This window comes from Lepisma saccharinum, chromosome 13 (genome assembly GCF_977018435.1).
Source record: "Lepisma saccharinum chromosome 13, izLepSacc3.1, whole genome shotgun sequence".
In the NCBI taxonomy this organism is placed as follows: Eukaryota; Metazoa; Arthropoda; class Insecta; order Zygentoma; family Lepismatidae; genus Lepisma; species Lepisma saccharinum.
In genome coordinates, this window is record NC_139241.1 from 31,263,780 (window position 1) to 31,290,623 (window position 26,844).

General features: G+C 38.0%; 1 protein-coding gene across 2 annotated transcripts in view; it reads left to right on the plus strand.

Annotated features, from left to right (window-relative positions):
* SAK (polo like kinase SAK) overlaps window positions 1–26,844 on the plus strand; it is a 93,597-nt gene that overhangs the window by 25,005 nt on the left and 41,748 nt on the right. For both annotated transcript variants that reach the window (XM_083134009.1, XM_083134010.1), the window contains exons 5-6: window positions 7,488–7,580; window positions 20,153–20,296. In XM_083134009.1, coding sequence (XP_082990135.1) covers window positions 7,488–7,580; window positions 20,153–20,296 — 237 coding nt within the window. The remainder of the gene's footprint in view (window positions 1–7,487; window positions 7,581–20,152; window positions 20,297–26,844) is intronic.

The following is a 26,844-nucleotide window of genomic DNA, read 5'->3' on the forward strand; positions in this document are numbered from 1 at the left end:
ATTTCTTTGAAGAGTTTACAGTCATCGGCAAAGAGAAGTACATTTATGGGAAGAGAAGACAGTCTGTTGGGCAGATCATCCATGTAAAGAAGGAACAAAAGTGGGCCTAAGACACTCCCCTGGGGGACACCGGACAGGACGGGTAGATAGCTGGAAGAGGAGTCAGAGAGGATAACATGCTGCTCTTGTGCATGCAAATAGTCTGTTAGCAAAGATAGAAGTTTACCGTGGATGTGAAATCTCAATTGTAATTGATGAAGAAGGAGATTATGGTTAATTTTATCGAAAGCTTTTGAAATGTCCAAATATATAACGTCAAGCTGGGAATTGTTTGGGATAGACTGAGTAGCATGTGAAAGTAATACCGATAGATTGGTCAAGCAAGAGCTGCCTGGAAGGAAACCATGCTGAGCAGTATTTATAAGGGGAGATGTGAACTTCAGTAACCTGTCTTTGATTATTTTCTCACAGATGATAGGGAGAGGTGACAAAAGAGAGATTGGTCGATAAGATTTTACAGAATGTTTGTCTCCAGATTTATAGATCGGTACAACATTTGCACGTTTGAACAGTTCAGGAAACACACCTGCATAAAAACACTTGTTTAGTAAGAGACACAGAGGGTGAGCCAGGGAGTCAGCAGCGTTGTGAAGGAAAATTGTTGGAATTTCATCGGGGCCTAAGGACCGGTGCAATGGCAAAGAGAGGAGGAGAGATTTGACTTCTTGAGGGGAAGTTTTAACCGAGGAGAGAGTGTGGGAACTAACAGACTTAACATGAGGAAGAGGTTCGGAAACTGTCTCTGAGGAGAAATTTTCATGAAAAAAGTTTTGTCTCCAACAACGGTGTCAGAATTATTTACAATTTCCATAGGCACACGAGGATTCTGTTTTCTCAAATTTAATAACGAGTAGAACTTCTTCGGTTCAGCAACACACTCGGCTGTTATGTTATTTACATATTCAGTATACCTTGTTTTGAGTAAATATTTTGAATGTCTCCGAATATCACTAAACGTTTTGTGGGTATGTTCATTCGGGTATTGCTTCCACAAGTTCCAGGCCAGATCTGAATCTGGTGAAAAATTTAGACAGTGGCGTAGCAACATCTTGCAATGCCCTGGACGAGATTAGAATGCGAAGCCCTCATCCGTTCTTTATATTTGCAATCTCAATGTGAATCGATACAAAGTCATCCAGGAAATGTCAGCAAATTATCATATTTAAATAATAGCCTAATAATAATAAATTTCAGATGAAAATTATATTTAATAGTATGCGACAGAGAAATTTACACGTGGCAGAGGTACAGTAACACACTGCTGGAATTTTTTTAACCAAAGTAGTAGTCATAATAAGTTTTAAAGATGTTCTTCAGGCACTAAGATACAACTGAAATATCCCTAAATGTAACCTAAATTATTTAATGAGTAGTTCTTTGGTTCCTCATTTCAAAATTTGTAGGATGTAAATGTCACAAACCATTTAAGTAGCACATACAATGTCTGTGCTTGATAGAATGGGGGGATGGGGATGCACTAAACCACAATCCTGTCTAGGGGCCCAAAATATATACCTACTACTTCTTCGACATGATTGGTTTCAACATCAACAAATCTTAAAACGAATGTCATTTGCACCATAAATGTGAAATCTTTGATGTAATTAATTGATACAGTTAATTTGATTTTGTTGCACGTTAATTGTACCAGTTAATTTTAAATTTTAGGATTTAGATGATAATTGTGAATCTCATTTGTCCACTTCGCCCACCCCTTGCTATGCCAATGAACTTAGATATTCTTTTTCTTCAGTATTTGACATGGATGAAGTTTCACTCTTGGGTCATTTCATGTCAAGTGAACCAAATTTTCCTCAATTTTGAACGTGACCAGCTCTGATTTTATTCATACTTAGTTGTTATGAAGTACCACCTAAGGTAGGAAAAACTGCAAAATTGCGGATTTGTATCTGCTGTAGTTCTCCAGTTATAACCCTCTGAAATATGGGGGGAAAACACAGTTTTCGGCACACATGCAATCACAAAAAACTCATAAATCAAGCTAGAATTGACATAGAAGGTTGGGATAAGAACCAAATTGTTGCTTTTGCTATGAGGTTTAATTAGATTTATCGCATGACTACTTTTCAATTTTTTTCATTTCAAGGTCATTCAAACTTTTTTTGAAAATCGAATTTTTCAAAAACCTTTAGTATTTTGAAAATTTTTAAAAAATACACATAGAAACATACATATTTCAACATCATATTTGGGCAACTTGAAGGAATTGTATGAGCTGTTCAAAAACTAAAATCCTACTGATAGGATTGGGTTTACAAAATTAGCTGATTTACAACCTAAACATTGTGTCTTGGCAGGTGGAAGTGGTACCCACACAGTCTGCGTTTGCACAACACATCAAAATATAAAACTAATGGTACAAGTGCTGAAATTCAAGAAAATTACACTGAATGATGACACAGCTGTAAGTGACTATAAATCGTGTTTAGCGCAGATAATGTGTATAGCACCAGGTACAGCATGCCACCTTAATGAATGTCCTTCATGTCCAAGTGTAGATAATTTTAAAGATGAATTACAGTTGCTGCTAGATAATGAACTGGTAGACTACATTACATACAAGCAATGGGTATCTGTTGACAGATGTAATTTAGCAACGTTCACTAAAACTGCAGATGAGTTTGTAGAATTTTTATGTGCACAGTTGTTAGTTTTGAAGAGACATTTTTTTTGTTGCAAGGAAACAGACAGATTATTACAATTACATGTTAATGATTTTGGAGTAGTGGCGGAGTGGCATTTTTATGCTACAGCTCATGGAAAGGAGTGTGTGATGGTCTGGGCGGTACTGTGAAAATATTTCCAGGAATGGCAAGCCTGCAGCGGCCCTATGATGGTCAAATATTTACATCATCACAGCTGTTTACATGGTGTGAGGAAAACATCGACTCCATACAGTTCTTCTTCTTTAATGAAGAACTACACAATGAAGAACAAACAATACTTGCAGAGAGATTTCTGTCTGGAAAACCGATACGAGATACACATAAATTTCACAGTTTCATCCTGGTGTCTGATACAGTGTTGGTGACAAAGGAATTTTCAACAAGTGAACAGTCATTCACTTTTACTATGTTAGGAGCGGGCGTGAAACAGAGGCTGCAGCTGCCAGAAGTGAAAGGAATACGTAACATGCGAGAACAACATTCATTGGTGGCTTGCTGTAGTCTTGGACAAGAATGAGGCTGCAAATACGGTGGAAGTTGAGTTTCTGCACCCTGCTGGTCCTTCTCCATCATTTAATTTCAAAAGCAACTATGAATATAAACTACAAGTGCCTGTGTCTCAGATCCTCACCCGTGTGGGACCCAGATGTCCCACTGGCCGTAGTTACTACCTTTCAAAGGAAGAAATGGATTCAGCAGCTCTTGAAAATTACCGCACAGTAAATTAATGTTGCCATGAAAGAAGGGAAGGTACGATAATTATGTTTTCCTTGTAGATTGTAATGAACTTTTAGATTTAACTGTAATATTCCTGTGTCATATGGTATTACCTAGTGTATCGTATTTGTTCATACACGTCAAAAACTATGATCCCATAACAAAACTTCTAAGACTTGATGTTGAAATATGTATATGTGCATTTTTTTAAAATTTTCAAAATGTAGGTTTTTGAAAAATTTGATTTTCAAAAAAAGTCTGAATAGTAGTCATGTGATAGATCTAATTAAAGCTCATAGCAAAAGCAACAATTTGTTTCTTATCCCAACCTTCTACGTCAATTCTAGCTTGATTTAGGAGTTTTCTTGTGATTGCATGTGTGCGGCAAATTGTGCTATTTTTCATACTTTAGAGGGTTCTAACTAGAAAAGTACAACAGATACAAATCTTAAATTTTGCAGTTTTTCCTACCTTAGGTGGTACTTCATAACAATTAAGTATGAATAAAATTAGAGATGGTCAAGTGTTTTTCATTGGTTCACTTGACATGGAATGACCCCCTCTAGTAATGTTGTTGTTGATGTTGAAATTTGACAGGTCATATTGATAACGTTTTTCAGAGGCGAAGATATAGTACAAGCAATGCAAGCACTGCTTGCATAATTCGAATATCATTTAATGTACTTAATGTTCTAACCGTATTTAGTTTCCATCGCACTCGATTTCGCGAAAAAATGCGGCCGCAAACTCCCCCAGCAGCTCTGTAGCAAGCACCAGCCTCAATGCTTGCAGCCGTTCTGCGGGAAAATAAGGCCTCCGAAGGAGTCACATGGCGAAGCGTGAAATTCTGGTGGAACCCGTCCACAAAGCTTCTACAAAAAACTGTGCTTTCCGAGCTTGCGTGATTCCCGAAAATAGCAGAGTTCAACCTAAAGCAGAAGGATTCATCTATGGGTACGTTGCCAGCAAAAACTAGTAACGAATATTTCTCTTCATGAACACGTAAACAAGATCGCAAATATAATAATAATTGTTAGTCATAAAATAACTAAAAGAAGTTATTATCACTGTTCTAAATTCCATATATATCATATTATATTACAAATTATTTTAGATTTCGCGAAATGTAAAACGCGTAAAAAAAGTTGACATTGGGAGTTGGGGCAGTGGAATTTCTGCACCCCCGTGAAGAGTTTTCTCAGGGAGGGAGGGAAGATTGGACGGACCTTGGTCCTGCACCCTGCTTCCTGGTCGGTCCAGCTCAAATTACGCCAGAAGTGTTGACCGCTACCATTGTTTGCAACTGCCAAATTTTTTACGCAGTAATTCAAGTGAGCTCTTTCACAAATTTTACAATCAATAAATTGACTGCTTTTGAATAAAACTTGGGGTGAAAATAAAGCTATCTGAGAAAGAACTATCTACTGATATTTGTACATGGCATAGAAGTAAATCGTATACATTCTGCATATTATGAGCACAAGAATATGTTTTAATGATTGATTGATTGATTTGTTGTTTTAAGTCCACTTTATGCACAGTAAGGCTAATCGGGACTGGACCTACAGTTTAAAATGGGATCTGAAACACTTGTGCCTCCACCGGGTATCGAACCCGGAACCCCTTGATTACAAGGCGACGACACTACCACTGCGCCATCGGGGAGGCCCGAATATGTTTTAAGTTCTATTATTATGACGCAAGTGGTGTTCCCAGGGTCTTTTTACGGTCCCCATTTTGTCATCTTTTCCTTCCTTTGACGTTTTTTCTTAGATATACTGGGCCAAAAGGGGGTTATGTCTACCATCCACCCCCCCCCCCTTCGCCCCGGGCACGCCATTGAATGACACTTTATTACTTAAATATTAATGTACATACTCGTTCTGCTGAAATGATTCTGATTCCTCCGCGTAATTTTTATCTCCAAACTGATATATCTTTCCTTTGTGACGGATAAAATTAAGGAAATAGGTTGGTATCACTTTCTGTTGTTTCAGAGATTTTCAAAGTGATCTTGTGTGGATGCTTGCATTTGCAGTTGTGGAAAGCGCGTGGGATAGTGTGAGTGTTTGTTGCTTCGTGTTTTGTGCTGTGAATTTATCGGAATGAATGCGTATTTAGGAACGGTTGATGTGAAGTGCGGGTGTATTATTGAGCAATTGAAAATTGCTTCGTTTAGCTCGAGAGAGATAAGTGTTAAAATTAAAATCGTGGAAGGGGGTCGACCAACACCAAGAGTTTGAAATTTATTGTGGTGAGTACATCGTCTATGCATGTGTTTCTTTGCTTTGAAATGAATTTTTTATTGTTTGTGTTTAACTTTTTATTTAGTGTTTAAGTTACTCCAATGCGGTTTTTAGGGTGCCCAAAAATACTAAATTACATCATGCAGCGTAAAATAAACAAATGATTCCCATTTTTTTAAATCTAAATCGGTTTGGTCACCGTTTGACCATATTAAATAATAATGAACAAATAAAGGTACTAATAAGTAAGTAAGAAATTCCGTCTCCCTTTAGTCGTATGCGGAAAGTTCGCATATGCAAAACGTTTAATATCATATGAATAACGTTACCTGGATTTTTTTTAAAAAGTAAATGTGACGTTTGTGGATCATATGGTTTATTTTTAGTACAGTCACTTTATTACGATATTTTGACAAATCCAGCGACTGGGTAAATGAGGCTATAAACCTTGAATCTTTCCCCTCGGCATGTCGTTGTACTACATGTTTTGTTGTACTGAAACATTGCTTGCCTCCTTCGTAAGACTACGCTTCGCTACTGACGTTTTTCTTGTTTTTAGTATTCGACCCAAATACATTACAAACAAGAATAACGATCTGTGAGCATGGTCATGGAGCGAACTAAACCTCATTGTAGCAATAACAGAACCACTATTTTGTTCATAATGAAAGAGGAAAAAACTATGCCTAGAGCTCTTTGTCGAGTGGTTCGTACACTGGCATTTTGGTTGAAGGTTGCCAGTTCGATCCCCGGTAGAGGCTTCAGGAGTACATATCCCAATTGCAGGTGTCATTTTATGAAAACACAAATAAATACATTATAAGACAACATTTTGCAATGTTCACGCATTGAAAATATCATTCTACTAATGTTATAAGTAGTGCCTCTAATACTATTACTGCTATGTCATCATGATTAATAAAAGGTGCAATTGTACGAAATCTGTACGTGATATGCCAAAACTAATAATATATACACCTGACATCAGGGCACTTGATTTGACTTATATCACATAAAATACTTTTTGTGCAGGGAAATCTTCGCAGGCCTGTGTTATTAGAGGCTTGCATATTTCGTTTTTGACGAAAATACGAAATGTTATATAACATATAGTAATGTTAATTTTTCAAGTTTCTGTAAGATGTGAAGTGCATTTTCCTACCCTATTTTGTCAGGCGATGATGTGAAGTGAAATGCAAAATGCGAAATAAGACTCTTAAACACGAAATTTAGAGTTTATTTTCCGACGTGACACTTTCCGAAGTTCGAATTATCTTGAATTATGAATGATGCAATTCATGAAAAGTAAATATTTGAGAAACAAAAGTGGACTCCTTTGTACAGGAATAAAGTTAATATTCTGGTAACTACATAAATGTGCTACTGGAAGGGATATGTTTATTTTGTGTAGTAAATGCAATTTTTAAATCAAATTTAGGATTATATTCACAATTTTAAAACCAAAATGTCATTTCATATACTGCTTTTGATCCAATTTTTCACCACTATAACGACAACATTTTATTTTATTTACTGCTTTTGAACCCGAAATTGACTGTCTTTGTACCGAAATTTTGCTTTTTTATTTATGAAAAATATGTGCCTCTAGTGACTATACTTGAATGTACATGTTAGTAATGTAATTGTATGGTACAATTTAGTAGAACAACATGTAGTTTAAAGAAAAATATGTATAATATTTTGGTATTGGCTTTTGTGATGTGTGCTTTTGTCATTCTGTGAATCACATATTTCAACATGTTTTCCTTCTTTCTAGAAAATTGGGGATTTTGGATTGGCAACACAACTGACAAGGCCTGACGAGAAACACCTCACAATGTGTGGGACACCAAATTACATTTCTCCTGAGGTAAGATCTGGAAAAGTCTGGGAAATTAAATGCATCTTTCTTTGCCAGGATAACCCAAAATTATATTTTACTATTTTCTTGTATGTACGCATTGCATGCATTGTAGAATTACTTTTCTTGCAAACACAATTTTTGCTGTTAAAGTTTTGGGAGAACACAGACATTTATTTCTAGTTTGAATAATATTACAGTTTTAACAATGGAAAGAATTTAACAAAAGCACAAACAAGCAATTATACAATAAGTCTTTGATTTGATTTGATTTAGTTTATTTTACTTCGCGTTTTGTGCCTCTTGGCTAATTTGCGAAGATGGGGATGAGTGATGAAATGATGAAATTGATGAATGGACATTCACAAACAACCAAGCCCGACCGGGATTCGAACCCGGGACCCTTGGCGTCGCAGCGCGATGTGCTAACCACTCGGCCACAGGGTCGGGCAAGTCTTTGAATAATATTACATTTGAAACAACAAATGTATTATTATTATTATTTTTAAAATGAAGTTTTTGACGAATTTTCGTTATGGATCCCAAATATTATCAGATAATTTAAAGTCGTCCTTTCTACAAAAATATTTGGGACCTATAATTAAAATTTGACAACTTCATTTTAATAATAAAATAAATAATAAATTGCTTGTTTCATAGTTCAATTGGTGTGTTCAAACATAGCCTGCTACGATCCTTCCAGGCTCTGCACTCGACCAGTCACTATGTTGTTGCAAGAATTTACAATTTCTGCTACTACCCACCCAATGGCGCTAATGCCAGACCATCTGCTCTATTAAAGACGCTTCTAAAGCAGGTGAACTTTACGACTGAGATACTTGTTATTTAAGTATTTAGGTCTTTCAAACAATTCTGTCGTTGAAGAAGCAATACATTTCAACACAATTGGAATGAAGAATCTGCAGATAAATTAACTTACGTCTTCAGAATGTTCATTATTCTTGGAGCACAGCAACACATTGCACTTTCTCAAAGCCGGTAGTAGGCTCTATGTTCTTGCAGGTTATGCTTTAACCCACACAATGAGAGGCACAGCATTTTTGATAAATTTTCTGATTAGTCCACGAAACGCCACTTTTATAAATTAGCTCCATAAGTGCTGAACTACTGTATAGTGTAGATATTTCTGCATTTCATTTTGAGCAAGGTATGATTTCTATAATTTTCTTCTTTACAAATGTAGCAACAAGCAAGGGTAAATAGCTGTACTGATTTCTGCCGAGGAGCTCAAAAGGAAGCCATTAATAATAATAACGTAAAAGAGTCATTGATTTATGCTCTGCAAAATGTAAATAACTTATTTATGGACAAAGTAGCATGACCCATTAGCCTATCCAGGGGGAGGGGCATTCCCCTTGGAAAACGAGTTGTGAAAATAGCCATTTGGTTCATTGTATTTTTTATGTGAAAATTAAAATAAACATCGAAGTATATATTCATTGCCCTCTTTGCAAGCTTTGTTTGCCCCCCTCAATAAAAAAAAAGTGTTATTTGTCCTGCTGAAAAATAATTGTTTCTCCCCTCTGCCTGAGAGAAAAAAATGGTTTCGTTTGCATGAAATTACCTTATGGTATGCAGTTATGTTTTACACATTCTCGATCTCTGACATAGTGGAAGTGATGTGATCAGCACCACGATCCAACCACGTTTACTCATCCAATGATGTGAACCTGGGTGAGACGCAGACCCTCTTGTGCAGGAATACTGATAGAACATTTTTCCTGAGATAATCACTCGAACTGGATACCCAACATTGCTGGCTGAATCCCTAACGATTGGACCACCACGTTCCCTTCTTCCTTAATTAATGTATTGGAAATTCACAGTAAAGTGAAAGAATTCTCTCACTTTTAAAAGAATGCACAGTAGTAGTAGAATATGAGCATGTATTTTTTCGGCATGCCAAGGAAACACCGAGTCAATTGTTGCCTAGCCAACGTCCAATAGCAAAGTTGCATATAATAATTTGAAGTTCTTTTGGAACAAATCCCAGGGTAACAGGACTATTCATGCATTATAATACCAAGTGCTTTGTAGTGTTTCCTACTATTGCCAAATAGCTTACATTTTATGGTTACCGTTTACTGCTGTTCTTGTTTTAACTTGTATTAAGAGAGGTTCAACTTATCACTTTGTAGCAATAGTAAGTATAACTTCGAACATACACAAAGTAACCATTGAACATCTGTTCAATAGCAGCGTAAATTCACACAGGTGGACATGCAAAGTTGGCTCTGCATGATCAGGGGTGAGAGCTCCTCTAGCGGAGAAAAGTGGAGTTTCAGCGACCACAGAAAATTGTATTTGTGGGGGGCGAAAGTACCAAGGCTGGAAGGATGGTAGCGGGCTATGGTCAAACAATGTAATATTATTCACAATATTCATTGTATAACTGCTTCTTTATGCTTTTGTTGAATTCTTTCTATTATTATAACTGTAATGTTATTCAAATTGAGCCTCCCCAATAACGCAGCGTCATTGCCTTGTAATCAAGGGATCCCAGTTATGATTCCTGGTGAAGGCACCTAGTGGTTCAGATCCCACTTTAAACTCAGGGTGGCGACAGACCTGGAAAACCTGGAAAACCTCGAAAAGTCAGGGAATTTGAGGTGTCAAAAAAAGTCAGGGAAATTTCAGGGAATTTAGTCTTCATTGACTTCGAACACACTATTGACGAAAATTGTTATAACTCTGGCACTATGGGAGCAATCTACTTCGGATAACTTTTGTTTTGCAGCTAAAACATCAGCGCATGCAACGGTGTACAATTTAGAACACCGGACCGAGGAAGGGGGGCTTGGGGGGCACGACCCCCGAATTTCAATGGGAAAAAACAAAATTATGGAGTTTGCCCCCTCTTCTCCCGCTATTTTGGGGAGAAGGTGCAAACTTTAGTATTCTTTTCAAAGAATGGACATTTCTCAAGAGAATGAAACATGTTTCATGTTCTTGGGTGCCATACAAGTTGAATAATAAGCCAAAATGTGATATTTTTTTTTTTTTACGAAAAATATGTAATTTGCATTTTTGGAGGAAAATTGTTATAACTCTGGCACTATGGGAGGAATCTTCTTCGGATAACTTTTGTTTTGCAGCTAAAACATCATAGCATGCAACCGTGTACAATTTAGAACACCGAACCGAGGAAGGGGGGTTTGGGGGCGTGACCACCGAATTTCAATGAAAAAAAAACATAATAATCTGGAGTTTACCTCCTCTTCTCCCGCTATTTTGGGGAGAAGGTGCAAACCTTAAACTTCTATTCAAATAATGGACGTTTCCAAAGAGATTGAAACATGTTTCATGTTCCTGGGTGCCATACAAATTAAATAATGAGCCAAAATGAGAAACTCTGTTCGGAAATGTGGCATGGATATGTTGCGGAGAGGGGGGAGGTTGGTCATCGATATGAATTTCCCAGGCTTGCTCCAGACCTTGGTCCTGTGTCAGAGTTTCTACCCAAACATAAGAGTATGAAGGTCCAAAAATCACATTCATTTCGTAATCAGCACCATGATACCACATGGTATCATGCGTCCGGTACAACCTTACTCTGATGATACCATATGGTATCATCGGAGGAGTAAAGGTTAAGCCTCTAAATATTACGTGGAAAATGCATTAAATTATCATTTTTTTCTTGTCCGTATGGGAGTAGTAAGGGGACTTGTCAACAGATGGAGGGGATAAGAGTGGGTGGTGCCGTCCGATAGTTGTCGGACGTCGTAGTAAGGCATTTTGTTGGTCAAACTGAAGGAACATGGAAACAAATATGTTCCATTGATACATACGATTTTTGTCGAATATCGCCACCCGTCAAAGTATCTCACTACAACATGCGACAGAAATTGCATGGACTGCAACATCCAACAAAAATCGCATGCATAAACAAGAAGAGCTTTAGACTGCAAATATGCTGCTGGAATTTTATTACTCTTCTGGCTCACTTCACCTTATTGAATGTAGCAGTGCTTACAAAGGTTTTCTTTCATCATCCTGACGTATTACTGGTTTCGCACAAGTTAACATACGTTTACAATGACATTTCAATATTATTAGATATCAAGAAGAATCCAACCAAACGGGATATATATTGAATATTATCACGAAAAAGTGAAACATAAATCTGCATTGGTGAACGCTATAAAAATTGGGAAGTGCATGCTCCCAACCTCAAATTTTCTGCAACACTAGTATTGCAATGAAATTAATGCCACTCTGTGTCCTGTCTGTTTAAACTCGTGAGAGATGGTCATTAATCTCTCACTGAGTGAAGTTAATGTCCAATATGAAATAAAATACTAATAATAAATACGTAAATATTTTAATATCATATTTACTCGAATCATTCAATTATAAAAGCATATCACTTTCTTCAAGAATTGACTTTTCTCTGCCAGCCCTGCTAAATTTTCACTGTTCATCTACTGATTTATACAAGGGGTTGCCTGAAAGTAATTTCCAAATAGTAGGTACATTAATTTTTCGCAAACGCCAAAACCGTGAAAAATAGTAATTGCTGCGAAATTATGTTTATGAATGTGCAGTGATGTCTGGACACATTTTTTGCCCGTTCGAAATATCGAAATAATGCGAATTTAGCATAAAATGCAAATTGTTGGCATTTTTAGCATTTTTTAATAGAAATGTCCTAAAAAAACAAAAAAATTGAAGCAAGCCTTTTACGAGGGTCACTATTTATATTTTGAGCCTAACAATGAAAAAACAGGAATTTGGCATTGAAAACTGCTTTGTTTTTCGAAGTATTATCCTTTATGGTCAATACACTTTTGCATTCGTTCGAACCATTTGTCAAAGCAGTTTTTCCAATCTTCTTGAGACACCTCCATAATATGGTTTTTGAACGCATCAACGGCATCTTCCGCCGACGAAAATCGTTGTCCACGCAATTTATTCTTGACATTCGGGAACATGAAGAAATCATTGGGTGCCAAATCAGGACTGTACGGCAGATGACCCATCAATTCGATTTTTTGACTGTTCATAAAGTCGGTTGTTAGACGAGATGTGTGACAGCTGGCATTGTCTTGATGAAGAATGATCCGACGGCGTTTGCTTGTTTTCCGTATTTGACCGAAGACCTCTGGCAAACAAATTGTTGTGTACCATTCAGAGTTGACCGTTCTACGTTCCTCTAAAGGCACAGTTGCCACATGACCAGTTTTCCCGAAAAAACAGGTGACCATTTGTTTCGATGTGCTTCGAGCGCGAACAAGTTTTGTTGGATTGGGTTCATCTTGAAACACCCATACAGTCGACTGCTGTTTACATTCCGGCTCATATGCATATATCCATGATTCGTCAACTGTTACAATCTTATATACGTCTTATGAAGCACCACGATTGTATTTATCGAGCATTTGTTTGCACCAATTGACGCGAGTGTCTTTTTGAGTTTTTGTCAAATTGTGTGGGATCCAACGAGAACATACCTTTCGCACAGCAAAATGATCATGTAATATTTTATATATGCTGGTGGAACTAATGCCTATGGTTGCCTCAATCTCACAGTATGTCACATGACGATCTTGCAGTATTAGGTTTTGCACAGCATCAATGTTTTCTTGAAAAACAACTGATTTTGGATGACCTTTGCGAATCTCGTCGGTGAGCGACTGGCGGCCACGATTAAATTTGTTATACCAGCGTTTCACAGTGGCAAAGGATGGGGTTTCATCGCCAAATGTGGAAGTAAGTTGATCGATGCACTCTTGTCTTGATAATTCACGTCGAAAATCGTAAAAAATCATTGCACGAAAATGTTCACGAGTTAATTCCATTTTATTGTTGTCGTGCAATCTCCAAGGCAACATAAACAACACAAATCAAGCTATTGACAAAACATTTGAAGTACGTTATGGTCAATAATGCCAGACGATTCCGTGCAAACGTCAAATCGCACCTAACTTCAATCAGTGTTGCCAAGGCTCAAAATATAAATAGTGACCCTCGTACTTGAACTTCAACGAAGCATCCTAGTATTCACTTTACGAAATAGCAATTAGGATTTTGATAACTTCAATGAAACACGGACGTCACTATTTAAAATGTCCATACATTTTTTTACTTCTTGATCTGCTGTGTTTTGTTTCTTTATCGTTGCTATGGTCAAAAATGTATATAGAAATGTATACATCGTAATTTCACATTATAAAGAATGTGATAATAGTTAATTATATATCATATTAATGCAACAACATTTTCAAAAATATAACAAAACAGAAATTGATGACATAGATATATCATTGTGTGTATTAAACACAAAATTATACAAAACATAATAAATGAAATAAATGAACATCTTTGGGTCAGTCACAAATTCCATGAAATCCAACATTCTTGTCTTCTAGGCCATGTTTGTGTACATAGAACAAACAACAAGTTTTCCAACATTTTACTCAAGAGTAAACTATAGAGTTATACGTACATGGAATAATTCAGACAGCCACATTAAATCATTTATTTCCCACGATTTTTTCAACTTCTGTTAAAACCATTTGCATCACAGAGCAAAGTGGCAGGGTTCTAACAGGAGATCGAGTGCATATCTACCGTCAGACGCGAGCCACATCTTCGTATTTGTCGCACGACATATGTTTTAAATTACCAAGCTAAGTGCGTACCATCGGCAGTTGTCGAGCGAGTAATAATGGAGTTCAGTCGTTAGGTCTTCTGACTACTATGCAAGAGACCCAGGGTCGATTCCTTGCGGGGGAGAACCGGGATGTTTTCCACCTATTCAAACTGCTCCGGTGCCCACCCAGCATCATATGAAGCTGGTACCTTGAGGAAACTTTGAGGGATAAAGGTAGCCAGGAGTGTGGTGCTGATCACATCACCCCCACCTTCAGCTGTGATCAAGAAAATGTGGGGCCCTAACTCCACACCCCTGTACACCTTCATGAAAAAGTGCAGGGAAGCACTTTACTTTTACTTCCTCAAAAATCTGTTCCAACATATCAAACTGTCACGAAAATACGTAGACCATGTGACCTACAATTTAAAATAATACAGGGAGGTTATTTCAGTCGTTCACCGCCAGCGTCACGGCCGTTCGGCGGACTCTTCATGCAACAGGTCCCGGCAAATTGCGTTCAGGAAGTCCGTAACAGAAACCGCTTGTTTTGTAATGTTTCCACTTTTCACAATTACAGTTACAATTACAATTGAAATAAGCACGTACCTTGTCGCAAGGATGCTGTGTGTGTGTGGAAAAGGTGTCCTCCCAAATACAAATATTTCTGGCATCTTATTTCTGACAGAAAATCTTAGATTAGACATCGTTACTTTATCGTCAGTTGTCAGAAAGGGAAGACAGCATCCCGGCGCATAAAGCAAACCGAAAGCGTAAAATGATATTTAAAAGTAATAATAATGATGATCACTAACCTCCTGTGTTATAAGAGATGTTGAAAATGACCTCCTTTAACAGCAATACAACACGTTTCTTAGGTTCAAGAGATCCTGTCTATCGTAATTCCCTGACCACTTTTCTGCAAGAATTCGTTTTCACGTAATTATCGTACATAAAAACTCTCTGTTCAAGACTATATTTGTTTAACGACATAACTAATGAATGAATAACAATTAACACACAATAAAGCACTGGCCATGAGTAGCACATTACAATAACACAGTATAAGCAACACGTGTACTGATAAACGCAAACAGAAGTGAACATGAACGTACACTGACGTCTGGTAGCCGACAGTGTTGCTAACCATTTTTCGGCAATGTCCCTACAGACGTAGTCAAAATGTCCCTACAACTGACCAAATGTCCCTACGCCAAGTAAAGCGACTAAAAAAATTATCACCTCATGAGCATGCAAAACAGAAAATAAAATATACACATTTACTTACCAAATCTTTCTGCTCGGTGCTTCCACAATTAATGAAGGAGCGAATTTACATTTGCCTATCCTAACTTAACCTAACCGTACCTGGAAGCGGCCCCGGCGCCTACCCAGCGTTGAATAACATGGGTACCTGGGGGAAACCCTGGCGGGTAAAGGCGGTCAGGGGCGTGATGCTGATCACATCACCCCCACTCACGACCGGATCAAGAAAGTGTGGGGCGTTACCCTCACACCCCCTATACGCCTTCATGGCGTGGTGCTATGCACAGGGGAACACTTTACCTTTTTTGTACCTGAATGGTTCGTGGGGCTATCCGTCAATGGTTTGTTGGGCTACCCGTTTTTCGAGCCCAAATTTTAACTATGTTTGCCTTGCCTAACCTAACTTAACCTAACCTTACCGAGAATGCTCAGTGGGGCTATTCCTGAATGGTTTTGCGGTAATTGTGATTAGGAACCGATAAAAAATATTTTTTTCGTAGCACTTTAACATCATCGAAGACGCCATTTTAGTATCCTGCAATTTTATGATTGATGTAATGTTGCCAAATTTACCTGTAATCAAATCAGTTCTTCTACATCGTGATTGTCGCTGTCACATGTAAGCACGTTCTTTGGGCAATATACAGAAATGAATAAGTTTATTAATTAGCCCTCCTGCACACTCCACCTAACAATCTGTATAACATTAACAACTTTTTTACTGTTCTCTTCCGCTATTCTTACACAATCCATGCTCTCCAAGTATGAAATAAACAGTGTGGCAACGCTGTAGACAGCGTAACTAATTGTAATTTGTTCATATCAACAAATATGGCTACCATACTTGTATACGGAGAATCATTGCGAGAATTGAAATGCTTATTTTACAACTTCTACACGTTAATTAACATTTTTCCCCCCTCACCCCAACATGTTAACTTGAGATAAATCATCACGAATAATTATTTCGTGAGTATAAGACGTAGCATAGAAATTACAGAAGGGTCCGGTATTGTAAATTCTTGCCTTAATGAATAATAGGGGTGTGCGGGACAGAATTTTTTGGGTCGGGACGGGATCGGGATGGTAATTTTTTTAAATCCCGACATTCGGGACTCAAAAATTTGCAATTTCCCGACCAAGTCGGAAAATTTTCGGGACGGGAAATGTTCGAAATTTCCCGAAGCACTGGAAATCTCAAATTTTACAAGTCATTTTCACTTTAAGTGATTGTTTTTGCATTTCTAGAATAAAAACTTACAATTTTCGATAAGTTCCAGAAACTTACAAGGCAGAAAACGTCGAGAATTAACGACTTTTTAAAGTAAAGGATCCCGCACACCCCTAATGAATAACGTTGAGTCGTTTACTGTTGATTATGTTATTTGAAGTCATACATGCTGCTGCTGTGCAGAGATAGATGTTGGTTGGTGATGCTGTATTTCCTGCAGTCTTTAACAATTCTGGTCCCATTTTATTTCCCTTTTTTGTTTTTGTATCACTTAACATTGAAAATATTCTTTCCGTTTCCGCTTTAGAATGTGGCAATGTTAGCACTATTTTCGCGAGAGTGGAAATGTTTTCAAAAAGGAACTTGCCTTGAAAGTTTTTGGTAACCGATAACATGTTCCAAAATTCTGATGGAGATTTGTTAGTTAGTTCTTTTTTCTCCTCTTCGCTAAAGTATCCAGATAAACTAATTCATAAAATGTCATTTACTAAGATTGAAAAAAGTACCTACGTTTTCCCTCATTTGGCAAAATCTGTCCCTACGTTCCTACGCGGGCGAAATTTAGTGAAAAGTCCCTATGCTTAGGGACATGTCCCTACGGTTGGCATCACTGCCGACACGTGCAGTATGAATCGCCCTCTCGCGGCTGACAACTCACCCAACCCCCGATAAGCTGCCGGCGCTGTCGCGACAACTGACGATAAAGTAACGATGTCTAATTTAAGATTTTCTGTCAGAAATAAGATGCCAGAAATATTTGTATTTGGGAGGACACCTTTTCCACACACACACAGCATCCTTGCGACAAGGTACGTGCTTATTTCAATTGTAATTGTAACTGTAATTGTGAAAAGTGGAAACATTACAAAACAAGCGGTTTCTGTTACGGACTTCCTGAACGCAATTTGCCGGGACCTGTTGCATGAAGAGTCCGCCGAACGGCCGTGACGCTGGCGGTGAACGACTGAAATAACCTCCCTGTAGTTTAAAATCACAATGGAGTATTAAGTTTCGGTATATTTGGCAGATAATGTTCTAAGACAAAAACGCGAATTTTGGGAAACGTAACACTAACAAATCAAAAAAAGATAATGCCAATTTTTGGTGCCATAATATATTGATATCTGTCACGTGAGATTGATTGATTTTAATTTTTTGGGTGCGTCGCCACTTATGGTCATTATGTACCCTTCAGTATATACGGGGAAAATTCCATTATCTAAAATCCTTACCTTAAAATTAAAAAAGGGGTATGGAAAATAACTTTCCCAAAATAACTTTCAAGATATAAAACTCTCGCGAAGAGGCATAAGCCATGTGACTTACAATTTGAAACAATAGTTTAAAAACACCATGAAGATATATATATAATTTCAGATATTTGCCAGAAAATGTGCTAAAATGAAAATGTGAATTTTGGGGAAAATATAGTAAAAAATAAGAAAATACACCAATTTGAAAAAATAACAAAATATCAAGGTCCCTACCGATTAGGCATAAATAAAACAAGAATATCAGTTCTAATTTATTGCATTAGTTATAGTGAATTCTAACCTAATTTTCGGCATAATAACCACCGTTGTTCTCGCATGTGTCGTAGCATGGCACTAAATTTTGTATGCCCATGGTATATGTGTCTGACATCAAAGACTGGAACTATCTCTACCACAGTGTAGCTGTCAAATCTTTGCTCTGCCAGAAACCTCTTCAGTTAAACAAAGAGATGAAAGTCGGTACATTCAAGGCCAGGGCTGTAAAGGGAGTGGTGTAAGATCTCTCACCTGAAGTGATGCAAAGGGCCCATGTGTACTCAGCTGTATGGGGTTGTACACATTCGATTGGTCCTCTGTGAATTGTCTGCACCATCGTCTGACCATACTATCATTCACGATGTCCGGTCTGCACAACTCACACAATTGCTGATGGCTCTGTGCCAAATTCTAAGCGTGCAATGTAGGCTACATCGCAGTCGATGGGAGACTGTATGAGAGCTGCAATCTTTAACCTAGAACTGTCCTAAAACGGCTGCATTGCAACTGTACCAGATTACAGCTACATGCCACTTCTTCCTGCCTGCATGTGTGTGTGTTGCTCTCCGACCACTAGTGCTGCGTATAGGCACCATTGGAGCTTTTTACAGCACTCCCCTCGTATATGAACTTTCAGAAGCTTATATTATTAGTGTTCCTGTTTTAATGTGTGGTTAGCTAAATCAGGTACCTATAAAATGCTATTATATAAATTCCTTGCGTTAAATTTCTAATAGGCAACCTACATACCCTTTTCGTCAGCATTAATGGTATAACTGCATGTTGTCAGTTTCACAGCACTTCACTTGGATATACTGTATTGAAGCAGAAATCCCATCGATAATGTAAGGAAATATGACACTTTATTTTGTTCCGATTCAATTGTTTCACTTATATGCAAGAGTTAAGTTGTTTGCTTTACGGAGAAGAGAGAAGTAGCTTTATGCATTGAAAAATGAGTCCGCACTCAGTTTTTGCAAGCAGAGGGTTCCAAATCTCAGTGGAAATATCAACATATAATACCGAGAATGTATAAGGAGACTGATAAATTACAAATTGTATTTCTTAATCAATCACTCTTCACTCTTATCTCATTTAGTCGTAACTAAAAAAATTAAGTATTTTATTTTAAACTTACTGCATATGACAAAATTCCATAATCCTTCCTTAGCTTGTGAATTGTAATAATTTTCCATATTCACTATTTTGCAGTTTGAATTCAAATCATAGAGAATAGAGAAATTAAGTCAATTTAATAGAAGATAATATTGGTATTTAGCAAAACCATACGTGGATCTGTATGAGTTTATTATTTCCATTTGCAAAAACATCGATTTAGTTTAGTTTGTAATTGTCAGGGAAAAATGTAAATTTTGTCCTGGAAAACCTGAAAAAGTCAGGGAATTTCATTTCTGCTTGTTTGTAGCCACCCTGTAAACTGTAAGTCCAGTCCAGATTAGCCTTACTGTGCACAAAGTCGAGTTAAAACACCAACTCAATCAAACAATCAATTATTCAAACTAGAAATAAATGCCTGATGAAGGAAATGTGCTGTCCGGAAACGTAACAGCAAAAATTGTGTTTGTTTAACTGCAAGAAAAATATATTTTAGTTTTTCCTTCCAACTGGTTTCCTCTTTGGGAACATTATATATAAAATGTTTGTAATTTATTTTCAATACGGCAGATACTAATGCTGATGTATCAGTTCCAATATTCGAATAGGAATTTTTAAGTGTTACAATTTTCAATCATTCTTATGAGTGAAAATTGTTAAAAGTATTGGTATTCGTTCAGAGTGGCATCGGCTTAGCTCTAATTTTCATGAATATATTGTGATTCGTTAGATGTATGCATGTCTTGTTAAAAACCAACATATGACAGTTTGATCATACAAGTAATGGCATGTAATTGGAATTTTTAAAATATATTTTATTAAGGTGGCTACTCGCAGCTCACATGGACTGGAAGCAGATGTGTGGGGAATAGGGTGCATGTTGTACACCCTCCTTGTTGGATATCCTCCTTTCGACACAGATGCAGTGAAGAGCACACTCACCAAAGTTGTTATGGCAGATTATAAGGTTAGTATATATTTTGTTGTGATTTATGAAATTCAAGAGACATAATAATGTTTAGTAATAAGAATAATATTTAAAAAGAACTTACAAGTGGTTTTGTTGTTGATACACAATGTTTCAGCTCTGTTTACTATTAGATTATACAGGGAGTTTCAGTGACCTTGATTCAAACTTGCAGGGTGGATGGAGACTGACTCAAGTACCAATACGAGATGAGGATCCCTGGTCCGGAAACGCACCATAAGTGAAAATAGTGGAAATAAGTGGAATAAGACAACTGAAAGATGCAGCTTGTAGATTTAATATGGACATCAATACAGTGTATCGTAGCACTCTACGACAAGAACGTTACAGTAATTGTTCAAAATGGCTCCAATCACCCTGCAAGTTTGAATCAATGTCATGGAAACACCCTGTATATATGGTGAAAGGTAAAAAGCTCAAAATTATAAAGTAAGAGGGTCGAAGGATGGCTACAAACATACATTCGACTCTCGATTCTACAACCCTGATATAACAACCCTTTTCCCGGGAACCGTGAAAAATTTTGAAAAAAGTTGAAAAATTGAAGGAAATCGGCCGAAAAGTACGTTTGATGCACTCATTTTATTCACATTCATTCCCTTCATGAGCACTCTACTGATCGCAAAGGGTCTGATCTAAAAATAGACACCACCACACCAAGCTTGAGTGATATTCAATAGCACTTGACCTCTGCCCTCGCCTTCACCAAGCTTGCCAATGTTACCCTGCACCCAACGGCTGCTATTCAACGTGTCAGGCTTGTTGTGACATTGTGATTTCACTTGCTCTTGGATACGCGAGAAAAGAAGATCGAATGTGCTTTGATGTAATTTTAAATTGACCATGACTTGTTTCCTTGTCCCAAGAGGTGCTGACAACTTGCAGGGGGAGGGGGAGCAGCCCTAAATGACTGTTGAACTTGCATTCTTTGTCAATGTGCTTGGCAGGTTTGGCTCTTTCATCGATAAATGAACCCCCTTAGAAATATTCACCAGTGCCTGATGAGAAATGCAATATCGTAGGAATGTTCCACAAAAAAGATGCATGGCATCTGGAAGTCTCTACCATCTTTCGAGCTCTGACCTAGAGCTCAGCAGGTTTCCGTGAGTGAGCGACTCTTGGCCTTGTAGCCGAAAACTTCCGGTAACTGCTTTCATTCAACGCACGTTCCTTGTTCCCTGTAACACTCATAAAGAAGCGAAACTGTTAGAGATGATCAAAGCCACAGAGGCGAACTAAAGATCGTCAACCCGCTTAATGCGTTGTCATCAAGGTTTCCGCAAAAGTTTACTTCGATCTAACGTGCATCATAACTCCCGTATCTCACTTCATACGTTTTCCTAACTGTGCCGATGTCATAATATGTGCCAAAAATGTGTTCCGTTGGCTGAGTGACTTCTCCCTCTTTTGCTGTCAGCAAATGTGTAAGGGGGAAGTGGGCGATGCAGATTGTTTCAGCCACGATTTTCTTGCTCGTGTGTGCACACAGGCTGATTACAGGAAAGGGTGGAAGTGGACCCCTCCTCCTTTCCTTTGACATCTAAAATGGAGCAACCAGTTCTGGATACATTCTTGAAAACGAACAAAAATCATAGGACAAGTAAAAAAAAAGTGACCAGCTTATTCTCCGCCACTGGTGTGCAGGGCAATGCAATAATTTCAGAATTTGGGTCCTTTTTTTTTCTCCTTCTACATACGAAATATTGCCCGTATTATTATCTGCTGCATGGTAAAACGTAAAGCAGGATCATTTCTTTCTTCTTCACACTGCTGATAAAAGTTCCATCTTCAACAGTTGTGTAATCTTCAAAATGACGGACGATTTTCTCTTCGACCACCTGTTGCTCGAACTTCCAGCTGGTCTCCTTGTGTTTACGCTGCAGCTGGCGCCAGTGTTTCGTAGTGTCTGCAAAGCTGTCGCTTGCCTTGCCAATAACAGCAATGACTCATCCAGCGCGAAGAAGGAAGTCATTGTTTTGAATCTTGCAAAGCTGTTTTGATCTGAAGATAACGAAATTCAATCTCCAGAAAGAAATACAGGAAAACCTCGTTAATGCAATATTGGTTAATACGAAGTACCCTTTAATCCGAAGTTCTTCCCATTCCCCAGCCGATAAGATAGGATTTATAATGTATTTCAGTACAAATAAATCGAAATACGAATAATTTTTAATACGAAGTTGTTTACAAGACCCTTCGGCAAAACTAGTTTCGCTTAATTCAAAGTAGACACCTGCGTAAGTCGACAAGATAAGATCGAATGTGGAGAGAGCTTGGACGTTATTTTAACTTGACCTTGTCCTAAGAGCTGCTGACAACTCGAGGGAAGCAGCCTGAACTGCCCGCTGGACATTGACATTCTTTGTCAATGTGCATGGCAGGTCAAGCTCTTTCCCCGCTGAATGTGCCACCTTGGAAATATTCACCAGTGCTAGATGAGAAATGCGAGATAAGATCGCAGGAATGTTCAAAAATACAAGATGCGTGGCGCCTGTAAGTCTCACCCATCTGTCTAGCTCTGAGCTCGAGATTCAGCAGTTTCCCATGAGCGAACAAATTTTGGCCTGGTAGCTGACAACTTTCGATAACCACTTTCATTAAAAGTGTGTTCTTTGTGCCCTGTAGAACTTCATAAAAAAAGGGAAACTGTTACAGATAATCAAAGCCACATAGGCCAACTAAAGATCGTCAACCAGCTTAATGTGTTGTCATCTAGGTTTTCCGCAAAAGTTGACGTCGATCTTATCTTACGTATGTTGCAACTCCAGTTTCCCGCTTCGTATGTTTCCCAACTGTGCCGGTCATAAAATTTGCCAAAACAGTGTTCTGTTGGCTGAGTGACTTCTCCCCTTTTTCTATCAGCAAACAGGGGGAGGAGTATGTTGCTAATTCTTTCGGCCCTTACTTCTCCTACAACAGCTCATTATCCGCCACTGGTGTGCATGGTAATATGATAATTGCAGAATTCAGGTCCCTCTTTCTTGTTTGAATGCAGCTCGTCTGGATAGGAAATAGGAAGTAATGCCCGTATTATTGTCTGTTGCATGGTAAAATGTAATGCAAGGATCATTTTTCTTTTTCACACTGCTGATAAAAGTTTGGTCCTCGACAACTGCATTATCTTTGAAATGTGGATGATTTCCCTTCTGCCACCTGCTGCTCTAACTTCCAGCCGGTCTAATTGTGCTTAGGCTGCAGCTGGCGCCAGTGTTTAGTCTACCGAAAGCTTTCGCTTGCCCATAAGAGTAATGGCAATGACTCATCCAGTGGAAAGGAATGAGTGTCATTGTTTTGAATCTCGCAAAGCTGTTTTGATTTGACCTTAACGAAATTTGATCTCCAGAAAGAAAAACAATAGGCTTTTCTTCAGAACCATTAGGGTGCTGCTGTTAAAAAAAACAATGCTCAATGTAGGAATACGAGAGGAAAAGTTTTAGTTTTGGCGGAGCGAGTGTTTGACTTCCAGAATACTCCTGAATCCTACAATAAATTGTCGATTAATCTGAAAATACGCAAGTTTCGTAATGCTTGTTTTGAGTTCATTTTATGCTCATTCATTATGGGCAGGTGCATTGTCCTGGTGGAGGGTCCATGCATCGTTCTTCCACAAATCTGGTCTCTTCTTCCTTATTCTTTCCCTCAGTTTGCTTAGGACTTCTTTGTAGTAGGTCTGATTCACCGTTTGACCCTGAGGCACCCATTCAGTCATGATGATTCATGCGTTTTTCATTCTTGGCGATGTGGGAGTCTTCCAGTGCATGGATTGACGCTTGGTCTCGGGATCATATTGGAAAATCCATGTTTCATCACATGAGATGACACGTGTTAGCAATTCTGGGTCTGCTTTGAGTCGTTCCATGATGTCACAGCAAACGGTCTTTCGATTGTCTTTTTGGTCCTGAGAGAGGTTTTTCAGAACAATTTTTGCACACACTTTTGTCATGTTTAAATTCTCATGCAAAATTTGTCTTACTGTCTCTTTGTTAATGTTCATCATGTCTGCGAGCATCCGAATGCTTAGATGTCTGTCTTTCCGCACAAGTTCATGAATTTTTTGAACATGTCGTCCTTTCTTGAACTCACAGGGTGGCCGGGACGTTCATCATCTTCAACCTCCTCCCTCCCTTCTGAAAATCGTTTGTGCCATTCGAACACTCGCGCACGTGACATAGCATTATCACCATACACCTCTTTTAACATTGTACAACATTTCGTCGGTGTTTTTTTTAATTTCACCAGAAATTTGATGTTAATGCGCTGCTCAACTTTATTGTCCACCATTATCCCGGCACTACTACAGAACACTGTCCTCTTCAAGCAAGCCTGCAAAGAAAAAAGCTTTCAGAATCATGAAACATACAGTGGGTGCGCATGAAGGTTCAATATCAACAACACATCAATAGCTACCTCCCCCCCACTATTCTACGCGACTGGAGGTGCGCAGTCTCGTTATTTAATTGCCGCACCTCGTATAAATTAGAAAATTTGAATGCCTGAAAAAAAAGTATAATATTCCCCCAGGTCGAATAGCCCCGATCCGACAATAACGTATCGTCATTGTAGCCGTCGTTATAGTGTTAAAGTGAAATCCAATTCCAAACCTGAATGATTAAGTGCGACACTGTTTATTGTGATTGTGTCCTAGAATACACATTCGGTGCAAACAGATCGCAAGTTGCATATTTCCTTTTTCAGGCTGGATTACAATTTATGTTGAGGAAGAGTTTGGACTGCTTCCTGGGGAGGGGGATGAATATGAAGTTGGCTGAAGCAAAGAAAACGTGACTTTCTTTACGATGTATTTTACACTGCCAAACCAGAACAAAATTTACAGCCCTGCTTTTTTTTTTTTCCCCCCCGAGAAAGCTTGCGTTGTGTCTCCCGAGAGATCTTATCGTACCAGTTAATCCTGTAACAGACAATGCTCTAGTAGAGTCATATAAAATCCAACATTCATTCTGCCCGATTACCTCCCCATTTTTGCTGGTGCAAGAGTGACTACAGGGTTTCTACACACCTGAAAAACCTGGAAATCTCAGGGAATTTGAAAAAAATACAATAAACAGGGAAATCTCAGGGAAAATCTTGTAATTGATTAATGGTTCCCAATGAAACAAAACTGAGGGATTATAATATGCTCCTGTCTGTGGATAATCCAAGCTGTTGTAGCATTTCTCTTTCAGCAAGGAACTCATATCTATTTGTTTGTCTGTTTCTTGTTTTTAAATGTGATTCCAGGGCTGGTGACCAAGTGTATACCCTCATAAATTTTGCGCTTTTTAAAATATAATTAACCGATTTCGATCTTTTACATGACGTAAAATATGTGCGATGTGCTCAGCGCATGGAAGACCTGATACAGGAACTTCTCAGGAGAAAGAGAATGAAGGCTGTAACTGGTGATAAAGTAATTTGCCAGTTTAAGACATTGTTGCACAATGTCAGTAGTGAAAAGGATTTGAAAGAGAAGTTTTGTAACTTTTAAATCAAAACTGATGCACTAGATTCTTTTTTTACAGGTGTCATGAAGGGCAAGGATGACTTCTCTGAGTTATGGAGCACTGTTAAGTTGATTTTGATTTTATCACATGACAATGCATATGTGGAAAGTGGGTTTTCTGTAAATAAGCAGGTTTTAATAGAAAACTTGAAAGAAGAGTGTGTTGCGGCTATTCGGCAAGTTTATGATACAGTGAAAGTGGTAGGAGGAGTGTCAAATGTAGAAGTAAGCAAAGATATGATCCAGAGTGTTAAAGGTGCACGTTTTAGATACGAAGAAGCATTGCAGAAGATGTTCAAGAAATGTGATCACAAAGGAGACAAAAGGAAAGAAATGAAACGTAAAGCAAGTGAGATCTGGGCTTAACAAGCCAAACAACAAAAGATGCAAGAAGAAGCAAAGGCTATTGCAGAACAATTAAAAAAACCTTGAAGCTTCTGAGAAGTAAAGTTTCTTAATTTGCTGTATCAGACATTAAGTACATGTCTTGTTTTATATTTCAGTCTCAGTAACTTACTATTCCTTTTTACATCGGTACTAATAATTGTCACTTCATTTTTATATGCTGATCACATCACCCCCACTCATGGCCGGATCAAGAAAGTGTGGGGCGTTACCCCCACACCCCCTATACGCCTTCATGGCGTGGTGCTAAGCACAGGGGAGCACTTTTTTTACTTTTTTATATGTTTTAAAAATTCCAATAATTTGTTTGTCTTAACTATTGTTGTACGCATTACAGATTAATTGATATTGTATCTATTTATAAACAACTATGAAAAGTGTGAAAATATTTCAATGTTCTATATCAGATATGTTTCAGAAATTGTTTCAGAGTTGTTTAAAGTTCTAGAAAACTGGTCACCTTTGTTCTTAATTACATGCAAAGAAGTGTAATTTTATTTTATTATTGAACTAGTTTTGTTATTTGCATTAGAAAACAACAGTAATAAAGAAGGTGAGGATGGTATGACTATGAGGGGAAATGGAGGAGGCCATTGTAAAATTATAGTAGTCTTTTACTGTG